Below are 14,018 nucleotides of genomic sequence, written 5' to 3'. Positions count from 1 at the left end.
TCTATCTAGTTCACGTCGTTACTAGTGTATCATTCAGTTCTGCACAGCACTCATTGGCGTCTGTCTTCTGTTACAGGGAAAGTACCTTCAGCGGTTACGGTCTCTGTACAACGCACTTGAGCAGTCAGAATTCTTCTCCACTCATGAGGTACGTGCCAGAACTGGATTGCTGCAGCTCGTCAAATGCTCAAGCAAAAAACAGTAGGGGTAGCAAAAACATTTTTAAGGTGCAGTAGCTTTACTATACCTAATCACTAGTGAGGAGCCAGGTAGATGCATGTCGCATGATGAAAATTACAATAGAGGTTTAGCCCATCCATAAACGTACTTGCGTTTTTGGAATATCGGGTTACCCGAGAGTTGTATGGCAGCAATAATGATGACATCTGGTGATGCGGTCTAACCAGAGTGCACGCAAAGCCAATACTTCAGTGACTTGCATATTTTACTTCACTGCTGCAGTAGAGCATTGTTAACAATATAATCGTTAACGTACAGTACTTTCATGATTTATTTTCAACAATAGTACTGACACAACAAAAATTTATTTTTTAGAGTGCAGTGTAGTTGCACAAATCATCACTAGATGTCGCTAACAGATTTGCTAGTGCACTTTACTGCTCTGGTAATCTGTAAACGGTAAGATGTTTACGGACAAGCTAAAATTATGTTTGGTTCCACGGCTTGTGATTGTTCAACTCTAACTGTGAGAGAAACAGCTGTGGGCAATATGGTAATGTGCAGTTTGTTACTTCGTTGTTACAGTTCAACTCGTGCGTTGTAAGGCTCAATACTAAGATCTGTGAATATTGGAGCATGCCGGCATTCCCGTGCTTTGCATTAGTGATAGAAGAAGCCTTGTCCTGTTGTCACACATACACAAAGGATTAATCTCAGGATTTTCTGTCACTGTTTTTCTCCTGGTTTGGTTCTGATCAAGTTATCATTTTAAATCTTGTATATACAGTCAGTCATTCAAAGTGTATTAGAAGAATGGAACAGAAAGGTATGGCAGGGGTACTTAAAGCGCCTTCCTGCTTTTTTTCTTGCAGTTCATCGGCAGTTCTCTGTTGTTCGTACACGATAGAGTGGGAGCCAGTGTGTGGCTGATTGACTTTGCCAAAACTGTGGCAGTGCCACCTGGTGTGGCCATCACGCATCGGCAACCCTGGGAAGTTGGCAACCATGAGGATGGCTACCTCATTGGCCTCTCGAACCTCATTGGCATCTTCGAGGAGTTACTAGACAATCGCTGCGGAGGCTACTCCAAGAGCCTGCCACCGGAGATACCCGCCTAGGCCAACAACGTGCCCTCGAGTCACAGCACAGCCCTGGACCATGTTTTGTGGTGGCCTGTGCCCAACTGTGGAGAGCCTTGTGAACTTGACTGTGAACTGGGCTACTACTATGTGGATGAACGTGTCAACGCCTCTGCTCCACGGGGGGCTGTCGACCGTTTTCAATGGTGCTTGACAGTGCGATGATAAACTGCAGCCAAGAGTGCTCACGAAGTGCAAACTCGGTTTCCTCTAGGTGGCCTGCCAAGGTTAGTCCTGTTGCAACTTAGTGAACTCTCCAGAGAATGAAGTGAAACGAAATGTGGGAGAGGCCCAAGTACAGCTACTTAGATGTCCATGGAGGAGGGCGCCATACTTGGCTGTGGTGAATCCCCTTGGGTTACTGCTAACAAGTGCTCGTGAAGCCTAAGCTGACTTGCTTAGGTGGAGCTGGAAAGGAGCCTATAAGGTGGGATCACCCAGCGATTTTTGCTGCTTTTGGTTATGTTTGACCACTGGCGAGAAACCTGCCCAAACAGCACCAAGACTGCACTGCACTGCAACGCTGACTGGCTTTCTGTACTACCTAAGGCTCTGTCAGTGTATTGAAATGACAGCAAACGACGGCTAGCAAGGGCACCTTAACCCTGATGTCAAGAATGGCCCTCTCTTTGATAAAGAGAGAGTTGTACAGAACCTTGTGGGTGAGAGCCACCAAGGAAATGTGTGCTGTATTCTTGCAGGGTTTGACGCACCTGGAAAATTTGTGGTCTGTGCAAGTTGGCAAGAATCAACACACCAATGCAGCAGAACATCCCTCATACTTTGGCCATGGCTGTACCTCCTATTTGGTTTGCCTTATGTGCCCTGCCAGCTGTGTGTTTAAGCAACACATTCAATCAATGAATTGTGGTCACCGTTCAAGACTACGACGTGATCCCTCTTTTTACCATGGCTGCCACACACCCCAAAGCCTGGCAGTTTTAGGCCTAAGGGTGGGGCATTGCAATATGCTAGCACTCTTGTCAGACACATGGGGCAGGGCCTCCTAACAAAAGAAAAGGCCCCTGAGGATGAAGTCGACGTAAACGGTGATCCTTTCTCATGAGAACTAGGTTGGGCCATGGAGTGTCAGAAAATGCACTCTGTGCATTAGAGCGGTTCGAGAGTGTTCGGTGACTGTGTATCCACCTTCTTTAAAAAAAAAAAAAAATGAAGTTGCAGTACTGATGTGCTGCCATTGTTATTGTTGTCTTTTTTTATTGAGTTTTGTAAGTTGTAAGCAGATTTGTGCAACACGAGTGGGTGGTTAGTGTTCACGTGGATCTGTGCGTTCAGTTGCACGTCAAAACACTACATGCAAATTTACTCTCTAGCATCTCGCTCCACCCTCTCTTGTTCCTGCAGTGTTTTGTTGGTGTTGTTTGCTCTCGCACCAGTGGTGTGCAAATGGATGTACTGAAGGAAGCTTTAGTTGCTCATCTGGCAGGGAGTTTAAACCTTGTAAGGTGCATCTTCAGTTGGACCAAATTTTTGGGCAATGAAGAGCTTGCCCAAACTCGTTTGTGCTGAGAAAGGTGTCAAAATTGAAGTTACCAGGCTGAAGGTTCATATTAGCCCTCGGCTTTTTCTGAAAAAGTGCTTTCACAAACATAGTGCTTGCAGCAAGCTTCTTAGAACTATTGAATTACGTAGGTAGGAGTAAATCTAAGGTGTGACCTGATAATGTATGGTGTGACAGTCTGTAAGTATGATGTGGCAGGTTAGAATGCTGGCCGTTGACTTGCTCAGGCTTGCTCGCATCTTGCGTACAAATTGTAAAAGCCAGCCAGTCAACAAAAGGGCCTTTCATTGTTGGAAGAGCCAGGCTGTGCTGTTGCGGATTGGCTGCTATGTCAGTGTTGCAACTTTTGCAAGATAAATTGGAGGCAAATTATTTCATGTGCTTTAACTTAAAGAAGGTAAGGCACTTTCCTATATTGTTAATGAAAGTAATGCTTTTAGAAAAGAAAAACAGCAGCGCATCACACTTGTCTGCGTCCTGCTGACGCATTTTTTTGTCAACTGTCTTACACCTTGCACTGAATGAGCGCCGTGCTGTTAATTCAATGTTTGGATCTGCATGGCACTCGCAGCACACAAACAGTCAACTGTTCATGCAGATTTTTGGGTAAGCAATCACATTCTTTAACATTCTTGGCATATTTTCTTTCTTGGCATTTTCAAAGGCATTTTTACAGTATTCATCAGCAACAGACTTGCACATTGCCATCTTTACATGACTGCATTGATTTATGACATGTTCCTTGTATTATTAATGTTTTTCTTTATATGGAAGTACTGCTTCTGCAAGCAGTGGCAAGTGTCGTGAAATGTGTACATAACTTCCACTTACTGGTGAAAAGCACACATCTTCCCCAACGGGAAAAGCATCCAAAAGTTTGTCACCGAGCTTTCACCACACCTGTATCGTCGACTGTAGGCTCTTCCAAGCAAGCACTTCATGTGGAAGCCTTGCAGATTTATGCTGTACTTTTAATTCGCTGCTTTTGTGCCATAACTAATGCGAGTGAAATGCATGGACGAGGCAGATTTGTTTTTGTCAAACAAAAGGGGGGGAAAAGTCTGATGACTACACCATCAAACTTATCTTTACGCACTCTCGACTGCACCATTGCCGTCATGCACCTTTCTTTTTTATTATTGTGTGTAAATAAGAGCAGTGTTTATGTGTCTATTATTTAACGAAAGACTGGCTAGAAGTGTACATAGAGCAATAAGACTTGACTGTGTTTTCATCTTGCAATGAAGTAAAACGTGTACTGAATGAAACTGGTGGACTTTTTTTCAATTGCTTTTGGCTGTGCCTGCCTTGTGAGAGACTGGCAGGCATCATCCTAAAGCGACACTAAAGAAAAAAGTAACTTAGCTGTATTAGCAAATTAGCTTTCTACAGTAACAAAAAAAGCCACTCTCACTATGAGAGGAGGCCTAATAAGCCAGAAAAAGATGCAAGAACGTATGATGGGTGGTGACTCTGCCTTGAAGTTTGTGCACCATCTTTACATGGCTTCACGGATTTCTTCACCAGCTGCTTGGAGCTAGTTGATCGTTTATTGGTAAAGATGGACTAGATTGCATTCTAAAGAAGCGAAAGACTTCACTTGGCTAGTTTCAAGATTTATTGATCCACAATGACTCAAATGAAAGAAAAAAAAAAATGCAGTCCATGAAATTCCACGTATGCACCGGCAATGGAGTCTAAATTTTAAGAATTGAACTTGGACCATCATTTCCTTTTGTAGTAACCTATTACAATGAAATTAACAAAAATATGCTTTTTAAAAGATAGCAGTCTAAGAAGTTCTCTCTCTTTTCTTCTTCTATTTGGTGCCCTGCTAGCACAGCAGCAATATCTCCTGTTGCACACTGTAAAATTATGCATTGGAAGGACAAGGCAATAAACCAGGCTGAACCCACCTGGCTACCCTACTCTGGGGAAAGGGGACAAAAGGAGGAGGAGGAGAGAAGAAAATTTCGCAGCATGCATGCTCGAGCATTCATCATTCAATCGCAAGCGATCTGACTACTCTGCAGGGTAGTTGGCACGTGAGGCTTCAGCACCCTAGAGAGAGAAGTATATGCATGGTGAAGGGGAAGCAGAGTGATCAGCTCGACGTGGGGAGAACGGAAAATCGTCGTCGTGAGGGCGATTCCTAGGTGCAGCGTCCGATGCGGGACGCCTCTGACGTGGCCGTAGCGCGTCTGGTGGGAAAGCGCCCCCTGGGATGTGTGCCGTGCTGCTGGCGAGGAGTCATGCGCCTGCGTGGTGCTCCCAAGCGAGATAGAGGACGATCCCATCGAGGCGTCAGCCCCATGATCGCGTCCGCCTTCATGGCGCGTCGCGGCCCGGCTGTGCGTGCCGATCACGACGTTTGGCTCGCGTAAATCGTTTCTCCCTCCGAGACACCTAGTTCTTTGGTTCGTTCCGCTTGCTCAGGCGCACGTTTCGTCTTTGTGTGACTCTAGAGCATGCCGAGCGAATGAGTGGGCGGTGCGAACGGGCTGCGATAACGCTATCGCGTTCCACTCTTGAAGGCGAAGCTTAAGCGTCCTCCAATTTTTGTTGTAAAGGGTGCACCTTTGTCTAAGAGTGTACACTTTAAAAAACAGTTGTACCCTTTGGGGTGCATATTTGCCACACAACGAAATTCGTCATCTGTCTTGCTTGCGTCTCCTTTCTTGGAAACGCTGCGCCCCTTAATTTCCTGTGGAGAATGCTCTGTCATGCTGATAACGCGCATGCCGCTCGTGACTTGGAAGTACCGGGCTCGCAGCGTTAAAGAAAGGAAATGCGGGAAAGACAGATGACGATTATTATTGTGCGGCAAATATAGACGCTAAAGGATGCAACTGTTTTTAGAGTGTAAGAGTGTAGTCGCAGGCTGGGTTCGCTTTCTCGGCGATGTCGAGCCTTCAGACGCCGACTCTCGCGTTCCCTGGACTGAAACTCGGGGGGTCCTCGACTCGGCGTCGTCTCTTCTCAGCCGCAGCTTCGGCGCGGTGTTCCGGATCGGCGCAGCAGCAACGCATCGCTTCTCGCTTGGCAGTAAGGCGCTCTTCCTGGTAAGCCGCTTCTTCAGGCGTCCGGACTTTCTCCAGTCTCCCATGGTAACAGCACGTACGCACGGAGTAGAGGAGGCGCGAGGTGTCTCGTCGCGCCGGCTGTTCCGAGCTTTTACTCTCTTGTGACGTCACGAATCCGCCCTACGCGCGTGGGCTGCGAGGAGGTTACGTGGCTCGGTGCTCTCGCAGATGGTTGCTAGGCAACGCGAGGCCGGAGCTGGGCTGAGTTGTCTGGTAACGCTCCACGGCGGAGCTTAATGCTTAAACAGCTCCGCTGTTAAAAAAGAGATGATGATGCAATAACTAGACTGGTATGCGAGAGAGCAGCCAGACTAACTGAAAGGTCAATGTTAAAGAAAGGCTACAATCAAGGATAATTTAATGTTAATAAAGAATTTAGAGAAACCAAGTTTGGTGAAATGAATGCAGATTTGATATCTAGAATAAAGATACACTATTGGCCCTGCAGGGCAATTGGCAGGGAGCGCTAGCGCACATCCGCTTCCGAAGGCTTCGTCGTTTTCGGCTTGAACTCACGCGCGCTTTGTGTTTGGAAGTTTCGTGTTTCTTGTTGGCCTCCTGAGCTCTAGTGGAAAGTCACACCGCATCCAAGCCTGCTTTTCTTGTCCGCCGTGATTGTGTGTCGCAAACATCGGAGACGCAGCGAAGCCAGCGATCAGTTCGGTGGCAACACATCGACGCATCCTGAAGTGCCTTCGGGACTGCGTTTCATCAGCAAAAGTAAATGCTAGCTGTTAAAATGCGAACTTCCTAAAAGGAGCCGTTGTCACCCCTTCATCCGAATACTGGCGAACGACATCGTTGACGAAACGCACAACTTTCGGCCTCTTGGCCGGTGGTCGAAAAATGATGTCAAAAGCTTGCTTGAATCAAGGAGGTTTAAAAAGATTGCTGGAGTTGCGATGAAGCTAAACATTTCGACAGAATTACTTGTGTGGTTCGGAAATTTTTTGGGACTTAATTTTTAGACTGACTCCGACCAAATAAGTTAATTTTATTAGCCCAACGTTTCGGGGCCAGTTCGGCTCCTTCTTCAGGGATGGCGGTGCGACGTTTTAAATGTGAAGTCGAACTGCCGCCATCTTACCATAGGCAAGAAGACTAAATTTTAAACAGTTGCGCCATTTCGATAATCGTCATCTGTCTTGCCCGCATTTCCTTTCTTTAACGCGGAGAAACCGATTCTTCCAATTCACGGACGGCATGCGCGTTATCAGCATGGCAAAGCATTCTCGACAGGAAAGTAACGAGCGCAGCGTTTCCAAGAAAGGAGACGCAAGCAAGACAGATGACGATTATCGTTGTGTGGCAAATATACACCCCAAAGGGTGCAACTGTGTTTAGAGTGTAGCAGATCCGTGGAGTGGATCTAGCGGCGGAGCTGTTCACAATCAAGGAGGTTATCAAGGAGGTTTAACAGATTTTTATTTTAAGCATTCTTGGAGGAGTGGAGGTGGCTCACCGAACGCGAAGCTAGTCGCCGCCATCTTGCTCGGGGCAAAAAGCCCGCGCCGCCGTGGTTAGTCGTCGTAGCAGAGCACGGAGTGTGCTGCCGCGCTGCTCTGGTGGTATTCAGTGATAGTGGCATGCGTCTCTAGAGCATTGCAGCACCTCTGTAGGTCGTGGTGAAATCGTGCATTGCTTCCGGCTGAACAAATCGACTTAAGATGCCGGGGCCCGGGAATAACATTTCACCCGTAAGTACATGTTACTGTTTGTTTGCTTACGGCCGCGGTGTGCGTTTTCTTCAGTTGGGAATCATTGGGAAGATGCACGTACTATCGGCGTCAAATGAAAGTTGAACAGCGGAGCGCGTGGCCCAATCATAAGTGAAGATATAGTGCGCGCCGTCCAGTCATCACCATTGACAAGCGTGCACATCCGATTTGGCCGCACTGCGCGATCCCCCTCTAGTGAGATAATTTCGCTTCTGTCCTGGTTCTTACATTTAAAAGGGAGGAAATAAAAAATAAAAACGAAGCTAAAATATTGCAGTTTACGGCGAGTCTTGTCGCACAGATCGCCGAATCCACAAGTGCTGTCAGCGCGAATAGCGGTGCGCGTGGTGCAGTTTGCACCGTCATCGCCCGCACCGCGCGGGCGAATCTACCTTGCGATGACGGTGCACGGTGCGGGCGATGACGGTGCAAACTGCACCACGCGCACCGCTATTCGCGCTGACAGCACTTGTGGATTCGGCGATCTGTGCGACAAGACTCGCCGTAAACTGCAATATTTTAGCTTCGTTTTTATTTTTTATTTCCTCCCTTTCAAATGTAAGAACCAGGACAGAAGCGAAATTATGTCACTAGAGGGGGATCGCGCAGTGCGGCCAAATCGGATGTGCGCGCTTGTCAATGGTGATGACTGGACGGCGCGCACTAAAGCTTCACTTATGATTGGGCCACGCGCTCCGCTGTTCAACTTTCATTTGACGCCGATAGTACACGATGTACTACATTACGCGTGTATAGATGTTACATTTACGCCTTGAATACTCAATGGCGCGTCTCTGCGTGTGGTTGGGCTGGGATATCACCACTAGCTTCAGCGCGCTCGAGTTCTGCTCAAGTACGCGTGTGGTCGGATTGTACGTACCGCTTTGTGTCTACACTCTACATGTAATAGAACTTAAGCATAAGGGCGCTTATGTGCCGAGCATTAGGTACTATTGGGTACGCGAAAAGTTTTATGCCTTTTATCTGCCCAAAATTGCATAATTTGCGAAGTTAAGACATTTAATCTTTATAATAGTGTAAATGTTGATTGGTAGCTTTATAAACGATTAGAAACAGCTTAAACCAATAAAAAGATTGATTAGAGAGATTATCCATAGAGACAGATATATGCTCCATAGAAAATGCATGGGAACTTAAATTCGGGGTTGGCCAACTTGAAATATGGGTTTGGGCCACCCACAAATATCAAGTTGGCCCACCCACAAATTTCACGTTGGCCTAACCCCAACATTAACTTGGCCCACGTCGAAATTTCAAGTTGGCCCGACCCGAAATTTCAGTTGGTTCACCCCTCCCGCCCTACCCACCGTGGCTGCTCAGTGGCAACTCAGTGGTTGCTCAGTGGTATGGTGCTGTGCTGCTGAGCACGAGGTCGCGGGATCGAATCCCGGCCACGGCGGCCGCATTCCAATGGGGGCGAAATGCGAAAACACCCGTGTATTTAGATTTAGGTGCGCGTTAGAGAACTCCAGGTGGTCGAAATTTCCGGAGTCCTCCACTACGGCGTGCCTCATAATCAGAAAGTGGCTTTGGCACGTAAAACCCCGTAATCTTTTTTAACCCCTCCCACCCCCGAAATTCAAGTTTCAAGTTGGGCGACCTCCAAATTTCAGTTCGTGCCCCACCCCCAAATTTCAGCTAGCCCGCGCCCTACTATAAGCTTCCCTATGTATTTTCTATGCAGCCCTGCGCATCCCTATGGGCATTCTCTCGGATAATTTTTTACAGCGAAGCTGTATACTTCTGCCGTCCAATGAAATTTTCGTGTCGTTGGCGTGGTAAAAAAAATACTCCCCATACGTGGGCCGATCCCTAGATAGTATGATGCCGGCCCGACCCGCGGCGGCTGTGAAGCAGGCGTTAAACACTCCCCGTACGTGGGCCGATCCCGAAGTTAGTACAATGCCGGGCCGACCCGCGGTAGAGTTGAAGCAGGCGTTAAGCACTCCCCATACGTGGGCCGATCCCGAAGATAGTGCAATGCCGGGCCGACCCGCGGCAGAGGTGAAGCAGGCGTTAAGCACTCCCCATTCGTGGGCCGATGCCGAAGATAGTACGATGCCGGCCCGACCCGCGGCAGAGGTGAAGAAGGCGTTAAGCACTCCCCATTCGTGGGCCGATCCCGAAGATAGTACGATGCCGGCCCGACCCGCGGCAGAGGTGAAGAAGGCGTTAAGCACTCCCCATTCGTGGGCCGATCCCGAAGATAGTACGATGCCGGCCCGACCCGCGGCAGAGGTGAAGAAGGCGTTAAGCACTCCCCATTCGTGGGCCGATCCCGAAGATAGTACGATGCCGGCCCGACCCGCGGCAGAGGTGAAGAAGGCGTTAAGCACTCCCCAAGCGTAGGCCGATCCCGAAGATAGTACGATGCCGGCCCGACCCGCGGCAGAGGTGAAGCAGGCGTTAAGCACTCCCCATTCGTGGGCCGATCCCGAAGATAGTACGATGCCGGCCCGACCCGCGGCAGAGGTGAAGAAGGCGTTAAGCACTCCCCAAGCGTAGGCCGATCCCGAAGATAGTACGATGCCGGCCCGACCCGCGGCAGAGGTGAAGCAGGCGTTAAGCACTCCCCATTCGTGGGCCGATCCCGAAGATAGTACGATGCCGGCCCGACCCGCGGCAGAGGTGAAGAAGGCGTTAAGCACTCCCCAAGCGTAGGCCGATCCCGAAGATAGTACGATGCCGGCCCGACCCGCGGCAGAGGTGAAGCAGGCGTTAAGCACTCCCCATTCGTGGGCCGATCCCGAAGATAGTACGATGCCGGCCCGACCCGCGGCAGAGGTGAAGAAGGCGTTAAGCACTCCCCAAGCGTAGGCCGATCCCGAAGATAGTACGATGCCGGCCCGACCCGCGGTGGATGTGAAGCAGGCGTTAAGCACTCCCCGTACGTGGGCCGATCCCGAAGATAGTACAATGCGGGGCCGACGCGCGGCAGACGTGAAGCAGGCATTAAGCACTCCCCATTCGTGGGCCGATCCCGATGATAGTACAATGCCGGGCAGACTCGGGGCAGAGGTGAAGCAGGCGTTAAGCACTCCCCATACGTGGGCCGATCCCGAGTATAGTACGATGCCGGCCCGACTCGCGGCGGAGGTGCAGTTCGCCATTAAGGGGCTATCCTTCTTCAGAGAGCGGAAGGGCACGGAGTCTTTATTTATTGGTTCAAAATCGCTTTTAAAGGTACCAATCATCTACATTTGCACTATTATAACGATTTGAAAATTACGCACCCTTGTGCAGGTACAATTACGGCATTTAAATTACACTCTTTGCGTGATGGAGCTGGGGTACTCACCAAAGGATGCTTACGCATATTCCAAGCTAATCATTAACTATTCCATGCACACAAAAAATAAATGTAGTTTCATATATTACTGCAAGATCATATTCACACTATCAATCAGGTGATAGAGAAATGTGCGGAATATAACCAACCATTATATATAGCTTTCATTGATTACGAGAAAGCGTTTGATTCAGTCGAAACCTCAGCAGTCATGGAGGCATTGCGGAATCAGGGTGTAGACGAGCCGTATGTAAAAATACTGAAAGATATCTATAGCGGCTCCACAGCCACTGTACTCCTCCATAAAGAAAGCAACAAAATCCCAATAAAGAAAGGCGTCAGGCAGGGAGATACGATCTCTCCAATGCTATTCACAGCGTGTTTACAGGAGGTATTCAGAGACCTGGATTGGGAAGAATTGGGGATAAGAGTAAATGGAGAATACCTTAGTAACTTGCGCTTCGCTGATGATATTGCCTTGCTTAGTAACTCAGGGGACCAACTGCAATGCATGCTCACTGATCTGGAGAGGCAGAGCAGAAGGGTGGGACTAAAAATGAATCTGCAGAAAACTAAAGTAATGTTTAACAGTCTCGGAAGAGAACAGCAGTTTACGATAGGTAGCGAGGCACTGGAAGTGGTAAGAGAATACATCTACTTAGGACAGGTAGTGACTGCTGATCCAGATCATGAGAGTGAAATAATCAGAAGAATAAGAATGGGCTGGGGTGCGTTTGGCAGGCATTCGCAGATCATGAACAGCAGGTTGCCATTATCCCTCAAGAGAAAAGTGAAGTGTATAACAGCTGTGTCTTACCAGTACTCACGTACGGGGCAGAAACCTGGAGGCTTACGAAAAGGGTTCTACTTAAATTGAGGACGACGCAACGAGCTATGGAAAGAAAAATGATAGGTGTAACGTTAAGGGATAAGAAAAGAGCAGATTGGGTGAGGGAACAAACGCGCGTTAATGACATCTTAGTTGAAATCAAGAAAAAGAAATGGGCATGGGCAGGACATGTAATGAGGAGGGAAGATAACCGATGGTCATTAAGGGTTACGGACTGGATTCCGAGGGAAGGGAAGCGTAGCAGGGGGCGACAGAAAGTTAGGTGGGCAGATGAGATTAGGAAGTTTGGAGGGTCCACATGGCCACAATTAGTACATGACCGGGGTAGTTGGAGAAGTATGGGAGAGGCCTTTGCCCTGCAGTGGGCGTAATCAGGCTGATGATGATGATGATGATGATGATATTACTGCAACTAAATTGCCTCATGTTCAAATAAAATAGTTATGTAATATAAATAAATATTTTTTAACCCCGGCAAGATGGCCACCGGTGGCCTCACTCGCTCCCGTAGGCGGCCGCAGCGGCTGTCACTCCAGAAGTTTTCGTATATAGCCTCCTTGCTCCCAATCCGCCAATGAAAGATACGGGAGGCACTCTCAATCTCTAAAGAGAAAGAATTGCTCCGCAAGGGGCAGGAAACCTACTGCCGAAAGTGCTCCAAATCTGCCATTGGAATTCGCCATAGGGAGCAGGCGTTAAGCACACCTCATACGTGGGCCGACCCCGGAGATAGTGCAATGCCGGACCGATCCGCGGCGGAGGTGCAGTTCGCCATTAAGGGGCCCACATACACAGCTTCTAAATTTTTTTTCAAAAAGAAATTGCCGAAAATCGGCAAGCTTAAGAACCAATATAAGCACGAAGTTTACAAATCCTTAACATTGCACCAAAACCTGTGAACTTCATCAATTAGAGCATCTCAAGCAGAGAAATTTGACATATAAATTTACACCTTGTGTGACATTGTTACAATGATCACAAAGGTGTTGCACAAGTCCTACTCACAAATTAGTGGCGAGTTTCAGAGTGGTGTACAATATGCATCTATATTGTGCAGCTTAGATGTATTAATTATTAGGTGCTGTTTACATAATTGTGATATTGTGTTTTCTTGCTCAGTTACAGTTTCGAAAAACAGAACTTCATTCTTTCAATTTTGTAATTTTTAACAATCTCTCTAAAAAAATCCTGCTGCCAAAATCGGAAATCCGCATCCAAGTCACTAGGTTTGAACTTTTGCTATTAAATGCAACAAAACATCAAATTCAGTGCAGTGGTTGCTGAGAAATTTGATTTCTGCGTTCCCATGTATTTAGATCAGTTCTATCCACGCTAATTTAGACACCAGAGCTTAACTTGCATATTTTCAACTCATCTCTCTCTCTCTCTCTCTCTCTCTCTCTTTTTCTTTTTTTTTGCAGAACCCTAGAAAAATATAGTGGCAAGCTTTAGAGTCCCCTAAATAATGTAATATAATAATTTTTCTACAAAGTCGTTTCACTTTCGTTTCTCAGGAACCTGCTTACTATGCTGTCACATCGTGACATAAAAAGTGGTCGTGTGGGAACAGGACATAGCGACATTGTGACACTCGCTCAGTCACCTCCTGTGCTGCTATACGTTGCAAGCGCCGATATAGCAGCATAGCAGACAATCGAGCGAGCGCAAATGAGTGTCAAAACGTCATAATGTTCCGCTTCTACGTGACCACCTATCATGACGTCACGACCAAGTACAAATGAAACTGACACTGGCTGTAGAAAAGTGATCATATTAAATATTTAAGGCACTGTGAGGCTTGCCAGTATTTCTTCTAGGGTTTAGAAGTCCAGTGCCTTCATTTAATGCAGGAAATGCTCATGGCTCGGGGAATATACTGTGAAGTGTGGAAGCTTGAGCGAGTTGGCAATAGTTTATTTCGTTGGTGTTCACAGCGCACACATACCACTGGAAATAAGGCTCAAGCAGAGTTAAAGAACAGCAATGTTTCACCCGTGTCCGTGTGCACTGCGAACACCGTCAAAATTAATTGAATACATTGACACTGTTTATTTTTGCATGCATGGAATTTATATTTATTTCTATAATGACACGAGCGTGTTCTGTTAACGGCTCTGCCCCAAGACCCTTTCGATACATGAGCAGCTGACGGAGTGGGCTGTTAAGCGTGCGTCAATCAATGGCAATAGCAGTTGCCAGGGGTATCTACCGCATTA

General features: G+C 47.6%; 1 protein-coding gene across 1 annotated transcript in view; it reads left to right on the top strand.

The window, feature by feature from the left end:
• Positions 1-4,109, top strand: part of LOC126533113 (inositol-trisphosphate 3-kinase B-like) — a 256,065-nt gene extending 251,956 nt beyond the window's left edge. Inside the window, exons 7-8 of the mRNA XM_050180380.3 lie at positions 77-148; positions 1,053-4,109. Coding sequence (XP_050036337.1) covers positions 77-148; positions 1,053-1,298 — 318 coding nt within the window. The 3' untranslated portion in view covers positions 1,299-4,109. The remainder of the gene's footprint in view (positions 1-76; positions 149-1,052) is intronic.
• The last annotated feature ends 9,909 nt before the right edge of the window (positions 4,110-14,018 follow it).

This window comes from Dermacentor andersoni, chromosome 7 (genome assembly GCF_023375885.2).
Source record: "Dermacentor andersoni chromosome 7, qqDerAnde1_hic_scaffold, whole genome shotgun sequence".
NCBI classification, from domain to species: domain Eukaryota; kingdom Metazoa; phylum Arthropoda; class Arachnida; order Ixodida; family Ixodidae; genus Dermacentor; species Dermacentor andersoni.
The sequence above is the reverse complement of the archived record's forward strand: the minus strand, read 5'-3'. Positions and strand labels throughout refer to the sequence as shown.